Raw genomic sequence first — 16,581 nt, 5'->3', positions numbered from 1 at the left:
GCTCGTGCCCGAAACAACTCTGCTTGTTTGTGCTTTCCTTGGACCTTTTATGGGTCTTCTCTCTCTTGTCTCCTCCAATCACGAGTTGCCAGCTTAATCTGATACACCTGTGGCTCATCTGCCCGTGATCTGTGTTGCCAGGGAGACCAGGAAGTAAAATGTGTGGTTAAAAATTGGGCCCGGGCGGAAACCATCTTCAGGCGGAACCTTTCTCCGCCACTTTCGGTTCCGCCCCATCATAGTCACCCGGTGACACATTTAATTATTTTTTTTATATATGTGCATTAATGAAGAAGAAGCAAAGTTATGGACGTGACCTTGCTGAAATTTTCACTTGGATATGAAAAAATGCTTTAAAACTTTGCATGGGTAATTAAACCACCAAATATTGACATCTCAAATCTCACTATGGTAAAAACTGTGGATGAAAACTTTTTATAATAAGGTTGACTTTGCATGTAATTGCCCTAATAAATGCAGTGCTTTACCACTGAACTATACATTTATTTGTAATATGGCAAACCACTGCCAAAATGTTAAGTGTAACATTTTGTGTTGGTCCCCATCATTGACCAATTCAAACAATGCTAGTAAATCCAGAACCTTAATTATTATTATAATGAACAAGACCAATAGAAGTTATGCTGCCTTAAATATTTTGTATAGATTTAGGATGTGTTTAACTGACGTTTTAAACCAGGGGTAAAATATAGCATAGATGAGAGGATTCATACCTGAATTAATATACAACATCCATAACATAAAATAGGCTATAACAGAAGTCATGCTTGTGTTTGGTGTTAGAGTTAAGCTGTAATAGGGAATCCAGCAAAACAGATAAACCGTCACAATGATTCCTAATGTCAGAGCGGCTTTGCTCTCAGATTTCCTCCTCACTGAACCTTCTGTTAGATGTTTTCCACTCCTCATCAGAGAGTTTATAACTTTTACTTGATGATGTGCGACATAAAAGATTCTCAAATATAAAGTTATTATGATAGTACAAGGAAACAGGAAAGATAGGAACAGGTCAATGATGGTCAAGGCAAAAATAATCATAAATGTACATTCTCCATAACATGTATATTTTCTTTGTGAAGTAGTTATAACAATTGAAATGTTATAAGCTGAAGAGTAGAACCAGGAAACACAGATAATTATTACTGTTCTAGTCATTGTTATTTTCTGTGGGTACAGCAGAGGGTGACACACAGCCACATAACGGTCAACGGCTATCAAAACTAAATTACTCAGAGATGTAATGAGGAGCAATCCCATTATTAATAAAAACAGTCTACAGATAGTGTCTCCAAAGTACCAACATGTTTCAATCAACCTAATCGCCTCCAAGGGCATGACAATAAGTCCTACGAGCAGGTCGGTCACAGCCAGAGAGAGAATGAGCATGTTGGTTGGCGTGTAAAGCTTCTTGAAGTGACAGATGGAGATGATCACCAGCAGATTCAGAAACACAGTCCATACTGACAACAATGAAAAAAACACATACATGATATTGTATTCATGTGTGGAGCGTTTTGTCTTGATGCATGATGAGTTAATGGCAGGAAAGCAGTATTGAGTCTCGTGATCTTCTGCCTCATAGTCCATGAGTAAAGTCTCCTCCTGATAGGAGTTTGATCTGATCTCCTTACTGTTCTCTCATTTATACATCGTCAGGATTAGAGTTACTAACCCATTCACCTCCCACTCTGATGCAACATTGTGGATATTATTTTTACCTTTTTTTTTTTACATTTTCCTTTTTAGATGTTTGTAAATTATGACCTCAGATGCAAAATCCTCTAAGTGTGTTTCCTGTGAATGAGCATTTTTTTTATTAGACTCTTAATTTATTCTGCCTACAAATCTGATAAACATATAATACATGCCAAAAGCATTTGTATAAATTTAGGTTTAACAGGTTTTGCATCTGAGCTCCTCAAATCTATCTAGAGCTGATACTCCCTATACGCAAGGTATTGTACGTAAGCTGCGTAGGGCCTTGAACCACTAGAGAGCCTAACAAGCAGTCTGATTTCATAACAAGCAGTCTGATTTCACAATACTTTGATTTCATTTGTCAGTCGCTTTGTGCACTCCGCATGCAGTTGAACACGCTTATTTACATGCGTTAACCCAGAGAGAATGCTACGACATTAGCTGTAATTATGGTTCTGGAGGCTGAAGAGTGTTGTCTTGCCTTTTTTTAAAGCAACATTAAAAGTGTGAAACAAACTCACATGTAAGTAGATTGACAGACTGATGCAATAGTTGCTCTTCATGCAGGTCAGTGTCATGTCTTGCCCGTTCATGTGAGAAATGTTCAGTTAGCCAACAATCATTTATGCACATACAAACTCATCATAACTAAGTTGATTAATTATTTTATAAGACATTTTAAAGAATGCTATCATCATTGTGCCTGAGTAGTAAGTATGCATGTTTGCTTGTTTCATCTATACATTCAACTGTAATGTTGATTCTGGCATCAGAATCAAATCTGAGTACTTATGTTTTTAGTATACACTTTTACACATGTAGATTATAATTTATATAGTTGGCCTGCAGTTTCCATAAACATTTACGCAGTTGGCAGATGCTTTTATCCAAAGTAACTTACAGTGCATTACAAGGTACATTATACATTATTATCAGTATGTGTGTTCCCTTAGTTCGAACCAAGGAATCCCAGCGGATGTGACATTTGTAGTTAAAACTTGAAATATAAATTCACAGAGAATGCCTTTATTATCAATATATTAAACATTTACTATTTAAAACGTTATATTTCCCTAAATCCCTGATGATAGAGTCCAGACATCAGAAAAATATCAGTCTATACTCATGTTTTCTATTTTAGAGGGAAACATGCATGCGTTCTGGATGTGACAAAAAAAACTAACACTACTTTTTGATAGAAATAATTCATAAAACATAATTCTGTGAAATTGTGCATAAAAGGCACAAACTTCAAAGAACATTACATGTTTAGTTTATTTAAATTTGTGTATGTGCATAAATGAGGGAGAAGCAATGTTATGGATTTGACAATTCTAAAATTTACACGTGCATGTAGCTAGGGAAATGCTTTAAAAACTTTAACAGAGACTTTGCTTGTGTAATAAAAACACGGAATATTGACATCTAAGATTTCAGTATGGTCAAAAGCTTTGCGATTAAATCTTTACTTTTCATAATAAGGTTGACATTTGTATGGGAGTGCCCATTCCATGACCTTATATATAGATAATGCAATGCAAATGTAAGTGTAATATCTTGTGTTGCACCCCATCATTGATTGATTCAAACAATGTTAGTAAATCCCAAACCGTAATTTTTATTATAATGAACAAGACCAATAGCAGTTATGCTGGCTTAAATATTTTGGATAGATTTAGGATGTGTTTAACAGACGTTTTAAACCAGGGATAAAAAATAGCATAGATGAGTGGATTAAGACCTGAATTAATATACACCATCCATAATATAAAATAGGCTATAACAGAAGTCTTGCTTGTGTTTGGTGTTAGAGTTAAAATAAAATAGGGAATCCAGCAAAACAGATAAACCATCACAATGATTCCTAATGTCAGAGCGGCTTTGCTCTCAGATTTCCTCCTCACTGAACCTTCTGTTAGATGTTTTCCACTCCTCATCAGAGAGTTTATAACTTTCACTTGCTGATGTGCGACATAGAAGATTCTCAAATATAAAGTTATAATGATGGTACAAGGAAACAGGAAAGACAGGAACAGATCAATGATTGTCAAGGCAAAAGTAATTATAACGGTACATTCTCCATAACACATGTATTTTCTTTGTGAGTTAGTTATAATAACTGAAATGTTATAAGCTAAAGAGCAGAACCAAGAAACACAGATAATAATAATTGTTCTAGTCATTGTTATTTTCTGTGGGTACAGCAGAGGGTGACACACAGCAACATAACGGTCAACAGCTATTAAAACTAAATTACTCAGAGATGTACAGATGAGCAATCCCATGATTATTATAAACAGTCTACAGATAGTGTCTCCAAAGTACCAACATGTTTCAATCAACCTAATTGCTTCCAAGGGCATGATAATAAGTCCTACGAGCAGGTCAGCCACAGCCAGAGAGAGAATGAGCATGTTGGTTGGAGTGTGAAGCTTCTTGAAGTGATAGATGGAGATGATCACCAGCAGATTCAGAAACACAGTCCATACTGACAGCAATGAAAGAAACACATACATGATATTGTATTCATGTGTGGAGCGTTTTGTCTTGATGCATGATGAGTTGATGGCAGGAAAGCAGTATTGAGTCTCATGATCTTCTGTCTCATAGGCCATGAGTAAAGTCTCCTCCTGATGGGAGTTTGATTTCATCTCCTTACTGTTCTCTTATTTATACATTGTCAGGGTCAGACTGACTCAACCCATTCACCACCCACTCTGATGCAACATTGTGGATATTATTTTTCCTTTTTTTAAAAAAACATTTTCCTTTTTAAATGTAAATAATGAGCTCAGATGCAAAACCCTCTAAGTGTGTTTTCTTTTAAATTAGCAGTTTTTTATTAGACTCTTAATCGGTTCTGCCTACGAATAAATATTTCTGAATGGTGTGAGACAGGGATTAAGTGAATTTGAAACTAAAGTTTTTGATGAACATATAAATCATGCCGAGAGCATTCGTTTAATATCATATCTTATTTTTGACGGAGGTGGCGTTTAGCACGTTTTGCATCTGAGCTCCCCAAATCTACCCAGAGCCGATACTCCCTATAAGCAAGGTAGCAATTCAGAAATTCTTCTGAAAAAATGTTGCCATATTAGCTTTTTCTGGCAAAATAAGCTGCCGTCAGAGCAAGTGTAATTGCAGCATTCTCCTCTGATTATATAATTTTTCAAAATTGTTCTTTTAACTCCGAATGTAAAAATAACAGGGACACTTACGTTCTTACAAAGATGTGTTGTATTTGTATTATTAGGGATGTGCAGGTGAGGATTTTTTAACCTTCTGAACTTATTAGACACACCGCATATTTTAAACAAAAATATATTTGGTAAAGATATTTTGAATAAAATTAATTTTTAAAAGGTTTGTTCATGACTATTCTTAACGAAAAACTCAACACCAATAAAATTGTACAATGACAAACCAGATTGTATTATATTTAGCATTTAAAACATTTATAAAAAATACATTTATACAGATTTGTAACAACATGATTGAGTAAATGACAGATTTTTTCATTTTTGGGTGAACTATGCCTTTAAAACATCCTAGCAGCTATTCAGGTTTAGGCCATCTGTTTTAAAGAGTTTTTTTTCACTCTAGAAAATATTAAAAGTGTCAATGAAATTCAGTCCTCTTATGGTGCGGGTGTGTTTTGCAGCCATGCATTTAAACTGAGTATTCAAGAGAACATATTTGTTCCTCTGTCTGAGAGAGGAATGACTGCACTTTCAGTGTTTCAAGTGTTTCAAAAACTTCATAAAAGTTCTCTTCAGTAACTCAGACTTCTCTTTCTGAATATGATTTTTGCCCACATGTATGACAATACGACTGACAGACTTATGTTTCATCAGAATTTTGCAAAGTTTCCTGTTAACATCAGAAACAGTATGTATGGGTAGCATTGCTTCCAATGTTTCTGATAATTGTCACCCTATTTTTCACCCACACTCATTAGTGCTTCAGATGCACAGGGGGTGGTAGAGTACCAATATTGGCTACTCGAGTTGTACCCATCTGGGGTAGATGATGCTAATGCAGCAATTTGTGTGATACTCATGACAGTCTAATGTCTTGAGCACTTTTGGGTCCTGCACCCTGTTTTTGCCATGAATTTGTGTTTTCAGTTACTATAGGTTTCTCCAAGCTCACTATGACCTGTTCAAAAGAATTAGGTTCACAGGACGCAAGTCCAATGAGCAGGTCAGACACAGCTAGAGAGAGAATGAGCATGTTGGTTGGAGTGTAAAACTTCTGTGAGAGATGGAGATGATCACCAGCAGATTCAGAAACACAGTACATGCTGACTGCACTGAAAAAAACATATACATGATATTGTATTCATGTCTGGAGCGTTTTGTCTTGATGCATGATGAGTTAATGTAAGGAAAGCAGTATTGAGTCTCATGATCTTCTGTCTCATAGGCCATGAGTTCTTCAGTTTGGAATTTGCTTCTGGTTTTAGTCCTCTATTTCTAGGGTCAGGCTTTCCAGCCCACACTACCACCCACTCTTCTGATACATAATGACATGTATTTTATTTCATATGTGTTTCATTTTATGATAATGTTTTTTTTCTAAATACTGTAAATTCTCGGCCTATTTTTTATGTCTTTCATGTTTTTTAGAGGGGCAAGGTGCTGTAAAAGAGCAAATAATAGAAATTAACATGCATGCACATTATTTAGGTCAAAATATGCACCTCAGCTGTCACTGGATATGTTTCAGTATGTACCAATATGTACCTATGAGATACTAATACAGTATCTATCTTTGATGTACTAATATGAACTCTTTAGGTCCAAATCTGTACTTTTTGAAAGGGTACAGCCCCAGTGACAGCTGGACTACATATTTTGACAATTATTTCTGACAGTGTAGTGTCAGTTTTGGTTATACAGCATTGATCGATATATAAAGGTATTGTGAATTTTATTTACTTTAGGCCAATGCAAATACAGGTTCAGTGTATTTTCTGCACATGGATGCATGTGTCATAACTGTTCACACAAAGGTTGATAACTCGGTTCTAAATTTAACATTTAGACAGAAACAATATATTTTTATTCTTTTTATGCCAGGGATAAATATTTGCGGACTTACAGACAAAGTGTTTTACTTGATCTGTTTTTTTTCTGCATCTGCTTTGCGCTGGCAAACCTTTCTGAGTCTGGAACATAATGCCTCATTTTCTACTTTTAATCGTAATTTTAATGCTTATTGTCTTATAAATGTCTTGCACGTTCATGTGAGAAATGTTCATTTAGCCAATAGTCATTTATGCACATAAAAATAGTTCAATAAAAATAAGTAATCCGCTTCGTTACTACTATCAAGCTTAATGAGACATTTTATAGAATGATATCATTGTGTCTGAGTAGTGAGTGTGCATGTTTGCTTGTTTCAATTATTAACACTTATGTTGTTTTTATTAGTATACACATTTACTGATTAAACCTATAATATATTTGGCCTGCAGTTTCCATAAACATGTACACAGTTAGCAGACGCTTTTATCCAAAGCGACTTACAGTGCAGTACAAGGTATATTATACATTGTTACCAGTATGTGTGTTCCCACAGTTCGAACCGAGCAATCCCAGCATCATGGATGTGACATTTGTAGTCAAAACTTGAAATATAAATTCACAGAGAATGCCTTTATTACCAATATATTGAACCAACTTTATGTTTTCTTACACCCCTGTTGAGAGACCAGTCTGCAGAAAAATATCAGTCTTTATACCACGGGTCTGTTGTAAGGGTGTCACGATTTCGATTTTAAATCGAAATCGATCGAAATTGAGTCACAACCTCGAACTTCGAATGTAAAAATTGGATCGTCGATGCTGCCACGCCCCCATGTCACGTCCGGTCGGCTTGCCAAGCGGGGGAAAATAAACTCTCAGAAGTGCCTTTAAAAACATCCATCCAGCGGACCGCGATTTATATTTTAAACAGGAGGGATGTATTGCTCCTTGAAATGCATATCATAAACAGGATTACTACCTAGTGATCTGCCTTCGGACAGAGCGCAGCTCTCTGCACGTGCACGAGAGAGCCGCCAAGATGCAGCAGGTTTACTTTTAAACAAAAGGTATAGTTTGCCTCAGCTCGCATGAAACGCATAAAACTGAACAAATACGTAAGGATTATTACTTTAGTTTATGTTTAGACTTTGGACAGATGCGAGATGCGCATGCACGTGAGACAGAGAGAAGCGCAGCTGCTTATGACGCACCAGTTTTAGTTCAGATAATAGGAGTCCAAGACGCGCGCATTAAGTCTATCTGCGTGCAAGAAGGAATTCTCTCTCTACAAGCTCTCTCGCGTAAAGTAAAGCCCACAAACCCCCATGCGAGGAAAAGCACGCAATGTGCATGTTAATGTGAAACTATAATAATAATAATAATAATAATAAAGGCATATAACTTTTTGTCTTAAAAAAATCATTTAAAAATCGAGAATCGAATTGAATCGTGACATCAGAATCAAAAATGTAATCGAATCGAGGATTTGGAGAATCGTGACACCCCTAGTCTGTTGAATGGTGCATTCTGATTGGCTGAGAAATGTTCTATGGGTGTTGATTATTTTTCTTTATAAAACGGCTCATTCTGGTTCTTCATTCTGATTGGTTGAAACGCGTTCTAAACCGTGATAAAATACCCCGGTAAACCCACGGTTCAGACCGCATCACAAGTATCACTGCGCCACTGTTGCTGCGTACTGATTTATGAAAATAAACACCACAGTTTTTAATCATATTTAAATTTTTCTACATTTGCACAATTATGGCGATATCCAGATAAATGTCATAGATATTGTTGAGTCATTTCGTCAATAAAGAGAAAACGTTCTCTGGGTTGTTTTGTCTTAAATGGATATTTCCGCTATTGTCCACTAGATGGCAATCTTACCCAACTTAAACACAGACGCATTTACTCAACACAACAGCGTTGTGGTGGATTTAGCGTAGTGTGCAATCTGATCTCTTACAAAAGTTCTTCACAGAAATGGAATTATCTCCGCTTTTGAAGAGTAGCATGCTTCCAAGCTTATTTGATCATCACTTCAACAGTTGCACGATATAAATGTTAATGTATATTTTAGATTAATGTTGATTTATGTAGCAAATGGCTCGGAGTCAGATTGAGGCCATTTGGCGTCTGGATCGTAAACAGCCCTAAAATTGTGACTAGATAACCCTGTGTCCTGATAACACAATCACCCAGATATCTACCACCTATCAAGGCTGTAAAGTGGGCGACAATTAAAACAAATGCAGTCTTCAAAGGAGGTTCAAAGGGATCCCACCAGAGAAACCTGAGAGCCGTTCGTTCGACGATCGCCAGAGACACAGCAGGGGGGGCACAGACTATACGTCTGTGATGAAACCACATTCAAAGATCACAATGAGCTGTTTAAATGTATATATATGTTATATCCCTTTACTGCATGATCATGTATGTGCGATGTAACTGTGTGTTAACACTTTAGTTAGATTTTATTCACTGTAGCATGGTTCATATCTCAGGTATGAAATTATTATTCAACGTGATCTTAAACCCATGTCTTGTCTAGTATCAAATTAATCTACTCTTTATTTCCCAATCATTTATATGTATCATATTACCATAAGCCGCATCAATGTCATTTAGTATCGATTTGAAGAGTTATGGAAACAAACTTTTATCATTATGCAATTACGCATATGTGATGTCTGAAAGAACAAAGGCTTGTTTCCCCGCGCAATCGAACACTTCACATATTGGTCAGACACCCAAAATGGGCTGGGCGTGTGAAAGGTCAAAACGGCCTATCGCCCAAGCCATCATTGCTCATAGCTCATTGCCCTTTTTGCTCATTTGCTCGAATAGCTCAATTCGCTCAGTATCTCAGTCAGTGATTAGTTCACTCATGAGCGCTCAATCGCCCGGTTACTTAGGTAACCCGCCAGCGCAGTTTGGAAACTCGCTGAGACTCAACAAGAGTCCCTCGGATTCATCATCTTTTCTCTGAGCCCTGTCTTTCTTCGGGACAGTCTTCCTGGCTTGCACTTTGCGCTAGAGTTCGGAAAACCACGCGGACCAATCCGCCCTACGAAACAACTTAACAGACTTCCATCTTAAACGAACACACCTGGATTCTCTCTCTCTCTCCTTGCTCGCACCGCGAGCATAAGAAACTTCGCACCGCATCACAAAGAGCCAAATGCAAGTATAAACTCGTTTAACTCACTGATGTTCAAGCTTTACCCCTTATGAAAATTAAGGCGATCCTTAGAGATTATCCGATGGTTTGTGCAGATGTTAAGCAATAGTGCTATTGCCAATCTTTCACTCTCTCTAGCTATTTTCAATCTTTTCTTTCTCATCTATGTTTTATGTTATTGTATGTGTGTATGTTTAGTTAGTCGTTATGTGTACTTCATTTTATAGTTAATAAACCGGTTTGCATTTTCACAATTGAATTGTTTCTGTGTTCAATGCTCATGAAGGTAAAGTCACTATCTCTGCCTTTTGATCCAGCTACACGCTGCGAGTAGCACTGAATATCAGTGAGAAGGTTAATTTTAAAGGCCATGAAATTAACATTTCTTAGACGTTAATATACGATTATGGATATATGTCTTCGGTGGACGAACATATTAATTAATTGTTATTATTAATTCTGCTACGCCAGGTAAAACCTGATAAACTTGTATAGTTAATTACAGTTATACATATTCCCTTTTGAGCTAAAATCTAAGATTCCCTTGGGAATCCCCGTAGTGTTTCGGTCGGAGGTTCATAGTGTTTCAAACAACGTTATATTCCCCTCCTCCCGCTAATTCGCTACATATAATGGTGGAGAATGCGGGCAGATTTAAACATTATTTTCTGAGCAAACCAGTTACAAATCAAATGTGTTTTTGCATTGTGTGAATGAAAAAGGACTATCAGCTATAACTGATTTCGTTCTTTATTTGTATGAATGAAAATGTATTTTCCTGTATCATTTTCAGGACGTAACAGACTCGCGCCCCTGTTATGTATAGTTAACTGCAGTCTTTAAGGTAACCGTATTAAAAACCCTTTGATACGCTGCATTACCGTCTGATTCCGCCTAATAAAGAGTATAATTCCTTTATTTAGAGCGAAGCGGTGGTCGAGTGAGTACTCCCATCTGATAAGGCCTTTTTGTTAAATCTCCAGGAAATTATTTACAATTAGAGAAGCTGTCTATTGTATTTTTCCATTTTTATTCACGTACGTGGATTTTTAAAATTGTAAGCACCAAGGGTAAGACTTTTCAATTTTAACTGTTAAAGGAGATGAAAACTTGATCAAGTATTTATAGTCACAACGTATGATAAAGCACGTTGGACTCTTGTTTATTGCGTGTCCCGGTAACGTTAAGCCCAAAAGAGGCACCGGCCGAACACGAGCGAATTACATCCGTCGTCTTAGCAACGCAGCGGCCGCCGATGTAATTACTGTATAGAAGCGAATCTTTGTCAGTTTAAAGCGTACTACCTAGTTCTAACACTAGATGTCAGTCTTGAGTGTCTAACACTTCTCCTTCTCCATTACTTTACGCCTGACTTCCGCTTTCTTTCTGTGTTGGGTGAAATATCGCCATCTAGTGGGGAAAGCTCGTTTGGTCCTCTCATAAACTCTTTTGGGAGTGAATGACAGGAATCAAACTTGGATTTTTGACCTTACTTCAATAACTAGGTTATTCTACTACTTTGTAGTTTTATTTCCTACATATTGAATGTTATGGTCTTAAATTATAAATAATAATTAATATTGCTGTGGCTTTATTAATTTATTATTTCTTTATTTAATTTAATTTAATTTTGATTTATTTTATTTTTATTTTATTTCATTTTATTTTGCTGTTCTCTCTCGCTCCTTACGTCCCTGTTCTCTTTTCTATTGTAGAGATTGTATTTTAATTAAGTTTAAATTTAAATTCAATGCAGTTTGATTTATTTTAAATTTTAATTGAATCAATTCTTTACTGTGAATAGAATTCAGCCCCATAAGTCCCATTCTCAGTGAATTCATTTATGTTTTAACTGGTGCAATAGGATAAGCCCCTGTGCATCTCTTGAAAGCTAACACTTGATAGATGAATCAGAGGCTTCGCCAGCGGTGAGTTCTACAAGAGACCGGTCCCGCTGAACTGACTCGAGTGTGTACAGTCGGGGTGCTGCGGTAGCTCCCTCCTTTTAGCACCTTAGGCAGCAAGACACAGTGCAACCTCTGCCACCGGGCACTCCAATCGCTAACCTTGCCAGCTGACACACAAAAGCCCTAGCGGCAGTGCCAGTTGGTGGGTGACACCTTTGAGTGCGGCCCGGCGGTGTGAAGGGTGTGACTGTTGAGCGGTCGAGGTGGGGAGGGCAGAAGGCCCGGCACTCTTGGCTGCGTGCTCAGGGAAGCGCCTTGTCTCTGTGTTCCACCCTGGGTTTCCTTAAATAGTCAACGAGTGTTGGTGTAAAAGAGATGCACTTTTCTCCCCTCTGTAGCCACTAGAGGCACCAGATCCCTCTCAGGTTGGGTCTAGCCCAGCCAATCTAGCTAAGCCACTCCCCTAACTCGCATGACTCCATAGTGCCCTCTCCCTGTAAGGCCCTGTCATCAAATTTAGGGTAGAGAACCTGCTAAGCTGAAACAGGAAACTCCTTTTTCCACCTCCTATACTTTTCATTTTCCCAGCCTTAGGACTTCGTCTGTTGGCGGTCTCAATTCCCATTTTCAGTTTATTTTATTATTTTTATTTATTTTATTTATTTTTTTTTTTATTATCATTTATTTGGTTTTTCCTCTCTTTTCCCTTTCCTGTTTCATTTCATTTCCAGCAAACTATCCTCCTCATTCTTTATTTGGTTTGTTTTATTTTATTTTTATCATTATAATTAATTAATTTTAATTATTTTGATTCATTTTATTTTGGGCTGAAAGAGCAAAACTGCACAAACCATTAGGAGAATTCATTAGTAATACGCTCGATTAACCAAATGTCCAAGGCGACCTATAGGTTTTAACAAAGCGACAAATTACTAAAATTTTTCCCTTATTTCCCCACACTGATTATCTGTGCCGCTGGAGAAAGGCCCTGATAATAAGCTCATAGCCCACGTATATATATTTTATTGCCGTAGCTCGCTGAACTGTGCGGACTCGCATTGGCTCTTTGTGTTTTCTCTTCTATCAGTGTGTCAACATGTCCAGATTACCAAGCCCTGTCAACCACTGGGACCAGCTAGAGGCCTGGCTCAGCGCTGTGACATCTGAACTCCTGCCCAACCTCGCCAACGAACTGCAACACCTGGAAAGAGAGCAGCTCGACGGCACCCTGGACAAGTTCATAGCCCACGACCCAACGAGGAGCTACAGTCACAAGGATTTAGCCAAGATCACAGGTGCCATCGCTCACAACCTCATCATCCAGCTAAAGCTGGGCGAAAGGAACATCGCCCAACTGGAACAGGATGCAGCAGCTCTACAGCTCCAAGCGGCAGAGGCATGGAGGAATCAGGAGCATGCGCAGAATCGTCTAGATCAGCTGACACAGGGATTAGAGGATCAACACCCATCGACGGAGGAGAAGCACTGGAGGCTAAAGGACAAGATTGGACAACTCCAAGAGGCCTTGTCAAAACTCCGCACAGACACAGAGCACAAGGAGCAACATGAAAAGACAGCCAGAGAAGAGCTGTCTGGAAAGCTCCAGCAGGCTGAACATCTTCTGGTGAGAGCAAAGGCAGAACTGAAGGAACGTGATGCCAAGCTGAAGGCCTGTGAGAATCACCTGCGAGCGGCTCGAGATGAAGGTCGAGCTCTGGCTCAGCAACGAGACCAGGCGAGGGACGACCTTGACTCCGCCCAAAGAGAACTCATTTATGCATATAAACTGCAAGCTGAACAAGTAAGGGAAAAAGCAACCTGTCCCTTTCATTCAACCAGTGAGCCTGCACCCCCCACCAAAGCTTTTCTGTTGAAAAGGGGGGCGGGAGCCCACTGTTAAAGACATCAGCCAGCATCCCAGAACCTCTCACTACCATAGGGGGGTGGGGACAGACAAATTTCCCGAGGTCACCTGCAGACATGCCCGGCGTGGCACCCAAAGACCTCGACAAGCTGGCTAGAAATATCCCAACATTTACCCCAGAGCCTGCAGGTGGCCATGATATCCACTCTTACCTGCAGGACATTGACTTTTATTTGCAAACACTGCCAAATGTAACCACAAGAGACAAACTGTATCTGCTACGGGTTACTTCCAGTCGTGAGGTGAGGAGTTACCTTGACCGGCAGCCAGAAAACGTCAAGATGGATTACGAGCAGCTGCAAAAGGCCTTAATAGAAGAGTTTTCGGATCCAGAGTCAGAACAAGGACTTGTTACGGCGATGGACCTCAAACAGAGCAGAAACGAAACTCCACAGGCCTACTACAACAGACTCAGGCGAGCTTACTTTGGCTCACGGAATGAGCCAGGAATGGAGGAGGACTTTAACTTCAGGACCCTTTTCCTGCGAAATCTTCATTTCACAGTAAGCCAACACTTAGGAATTATTGCCTGCCCTCGCACGATGACAACCAGGCAGCTGCGGGACCTGGCACATAAAGCTTATGGTAAACAAAGAGCGGCCTCTGAAAAGACTGTTAAAAACCCTGTCATTCTCCCTGTCTCTGAACTGTACCCTGAACTACCACTGGAGGGCGCACGACAGCACCACAGTGAAAGACCTTTCAACAGAGGGCCAAGAGGGTCAAGAGACTTTACAGCCAGCCAGGAATGGTACGGCCATGAAGGGGCTCGTCCCAAGCACCAAATGGGACGCGCCGAGAGGTCATGGAGCCGGCTAAACTCATCAGACAACCAGAAGGGTGGCGGCTCGTGGGAACCGGGCCGACGACCTAGAGGTAACCGTCCTGCACCTGGCAGATCAAATACTGGTAACAGTCAACAGAGAGATCAGTCTCGATACACACAGAGCAAATCTAAGTCTGAGCTACCCCCAAAACAGTGTGACACAGACACGTCTGAGACAGCAGAGATTCTGAGAATATTGAAGGAGTTAATCCAAAAGAGGCCCCACAAGGAGGACCACGAAGACAAACCCGACTCCTTATTCAAAGACTTTGGCATACAAACAATATCTCAAACACCAACCAACCAAAGCCTGCAAGTACCAGAGAGTGCTGTGTTAAGTGTCTCCTTCCCTACAGAGTCACAGGAAACCAACCTTAACTGCCTTCCCATTAATACAGCCCCAGTACCAAGCCTCCTGGGAAACCTGATCGAAAGAGGAGAAGCCAAAAAGCTATATCTATCCATCAACTTGGAAAATGAGGTTGAACTAGAAGCCCTCGTCGACACCGGAGCTGACCTAACGCTGATGTCATCCCAGCTTTTCACCAGACTCCAGAACAGAGCTAAGGCCCAAAATCTGACCCTTAAACCCCAAAGGTGTATGGTGAATGTGCAGTCTTACAGCCAGAATGAAGTTCAACTGCAACAGGTGATTCCCATCCACCTGACAATCGGTCCTATGAGCATCATACACCCTGTGTACATCTCACCAATGGACTCATACCCTCTGCTCATTGGCAAAGACCTGCTAGACTGCTTTGAACCCTTAATGGACTTCAAACAGTTAAAAATTTGGGCTCAAGTGCGAGAACCTTTACCCTTTCAATCAGCCAGATCATCTGAGGTAAACTGCCAGGTCACACAGGTCATGGACGACCCCCCAGCCAGCCGCGGGAACTTCGTCTCAGACCTAAACTCCAAAAGTTCACTGCTCTGCACTCTGCATCCAGCCAAAGACTCAGAGCCATACCCAGGACTTTACGCACAAGTTCAACAAAATTTAAAAGATGCAGATGCCATGCAGGATGATGCAGATCATCAGAAACTACAAGCATTTAACATCGCTACCCAAGCTATGTTAAACCACCTCTCAGACCCCTCCACCTACCCTATCACAAACTCTGACCTGTCTGCTGCTCCAACCCGCAAACGTCTCAACGATGTCAGGCACCTGCTGCGCATACAACACATCATCCTTGGGTATGTCCCTGATGACCGCACTACACCTGCGCTTGTGGTTCCTCAGGCCCATAGGGGGGTCATACTGATGTATGCGCATGACACAGCATGTGCCGCACACCACCGCACAAAAGCCACGTATGAAACACCGAAACAGGTGGCATACTGGCCTGGAATGCAGCAGGATGTAGCAGAATACATCAAGGGATGTCTGGTTTGCTGCCTGTTCCAACCGGCTAAGCCAAACCATGGAGCACCACTTCAAAAAAGAGGTGTCAACTTCCCATTGTCAGACCTCCAGATAGACTGGGTTGGACCATTACCCAGGTCAACGAGGGGCAACAAACACTTTCTCACGGTCATCTGCAAATTCACAAAGTTGGTAGAATGCCTTCCAGCACCCAATGACACCACCCAGACCACAGCATACACCACTCACCAGTATCTGGATGAACTTCATCTGGGAACAACCTTCGCTTTTCGAACAACCAAGATCTGGTACTACAGTTTCGCCCCGCCAATTCAGACAGCTCACCGTCAGCTGTCAAAGAAATTTCTGCCACACTGGACAGGACCTCATGAGATTGTGGACAAACTCTCCCCCATTGCATACCAGATCAGGATGGGCAGGAGTCAGAAGGAACCAATTTCCAGATGGGTCCACCAGAACCAAGTCAAGAGACACTCAACATTATGGAATGATAGTAAAGGGGGGACGAGCACTAACCAGGCCAAACTTCCTCCACACTGCCTCATCACTAGAACTCTGCCACCTAGGGAACAGCCGCCAATGAAAAGAAAGAGATTTG

The 16,581-nt window shown here is 40.1% G+C and overlaps 2 protein-coding genes across 2 annotated transcripts; both read right to left on the bottom strand.

Moving 5' to 3' along the window:
* Positions 1-639: 639 nt before the first annotated feature.
* LOC141369211 (trace amine-associated receptor 13c-like) lies at positions 640-1,608 on the bottom strand. Its single transcript, XM_073874769.1, has one exon. The coding sequence runs from the start codon at positions 1,606-1,608 to the stop codon at positions 640-642; it is 969 nt and encodes a 322-aa protein (XP_073730870.1).
* A 1,709-nt stretch (positions 1,609-3,317) lies between these two features.
* LOC129446613 (trace amine-associated receptor 13c-like) lies at positions 3,318-4,370 on the bottom strand. The gene has a single exon (XM_055207806.2). It carries the CDS (start codon positions 4,368-4,370, stop codon positions 3,366-3,368), a length of 1,005 nt encoding a protein of 334 aa, XP_055063781.2. The 3' UTR covers positions 3,318-3,365.
* Between the last annotated feature and the right edge of the window lie 12,211 nt (positions 4,371-16,581).

The sequence above is a fragment of the Misgurnus anguillicaudatus genome, chromosome 12, assembly GCF_027580225.2.
Source record: "Misgurnus anguillicaudatus chromosome 12, ASM2758022v2, whole genome shotgun sequence".
Lineage (NCBI taxonomy): Eukaryota > Metazoa > Chordata > Actinopteri > Cypriniformes > Cobitidae > Misgurnus > Misgurnus anguillicaudatus.
The sequence above is the reverse complement of the archived record's forward strand: the minus strand, read 5'-3'. Positions and strand labels throughout refer to the sequence as shown.

What these genes read in the sequence shown, in the direction of transcription:
- LOC141369211 (XM_073874769.1), bottom strand. Translation starts at nt 1,608, where the DNA reads ATGGACTATGAGGCAGAAGATCACGAGACTCAATACTGCTTTCCTGCC.
- LOC129446613 (XM_055207806.2), bottom strand. Translation starts at nt 4,370, where the DNA reads ATGAAATCAAACTCCCATCAGGAGGAGACTTTACTCATGGCCTATGAG.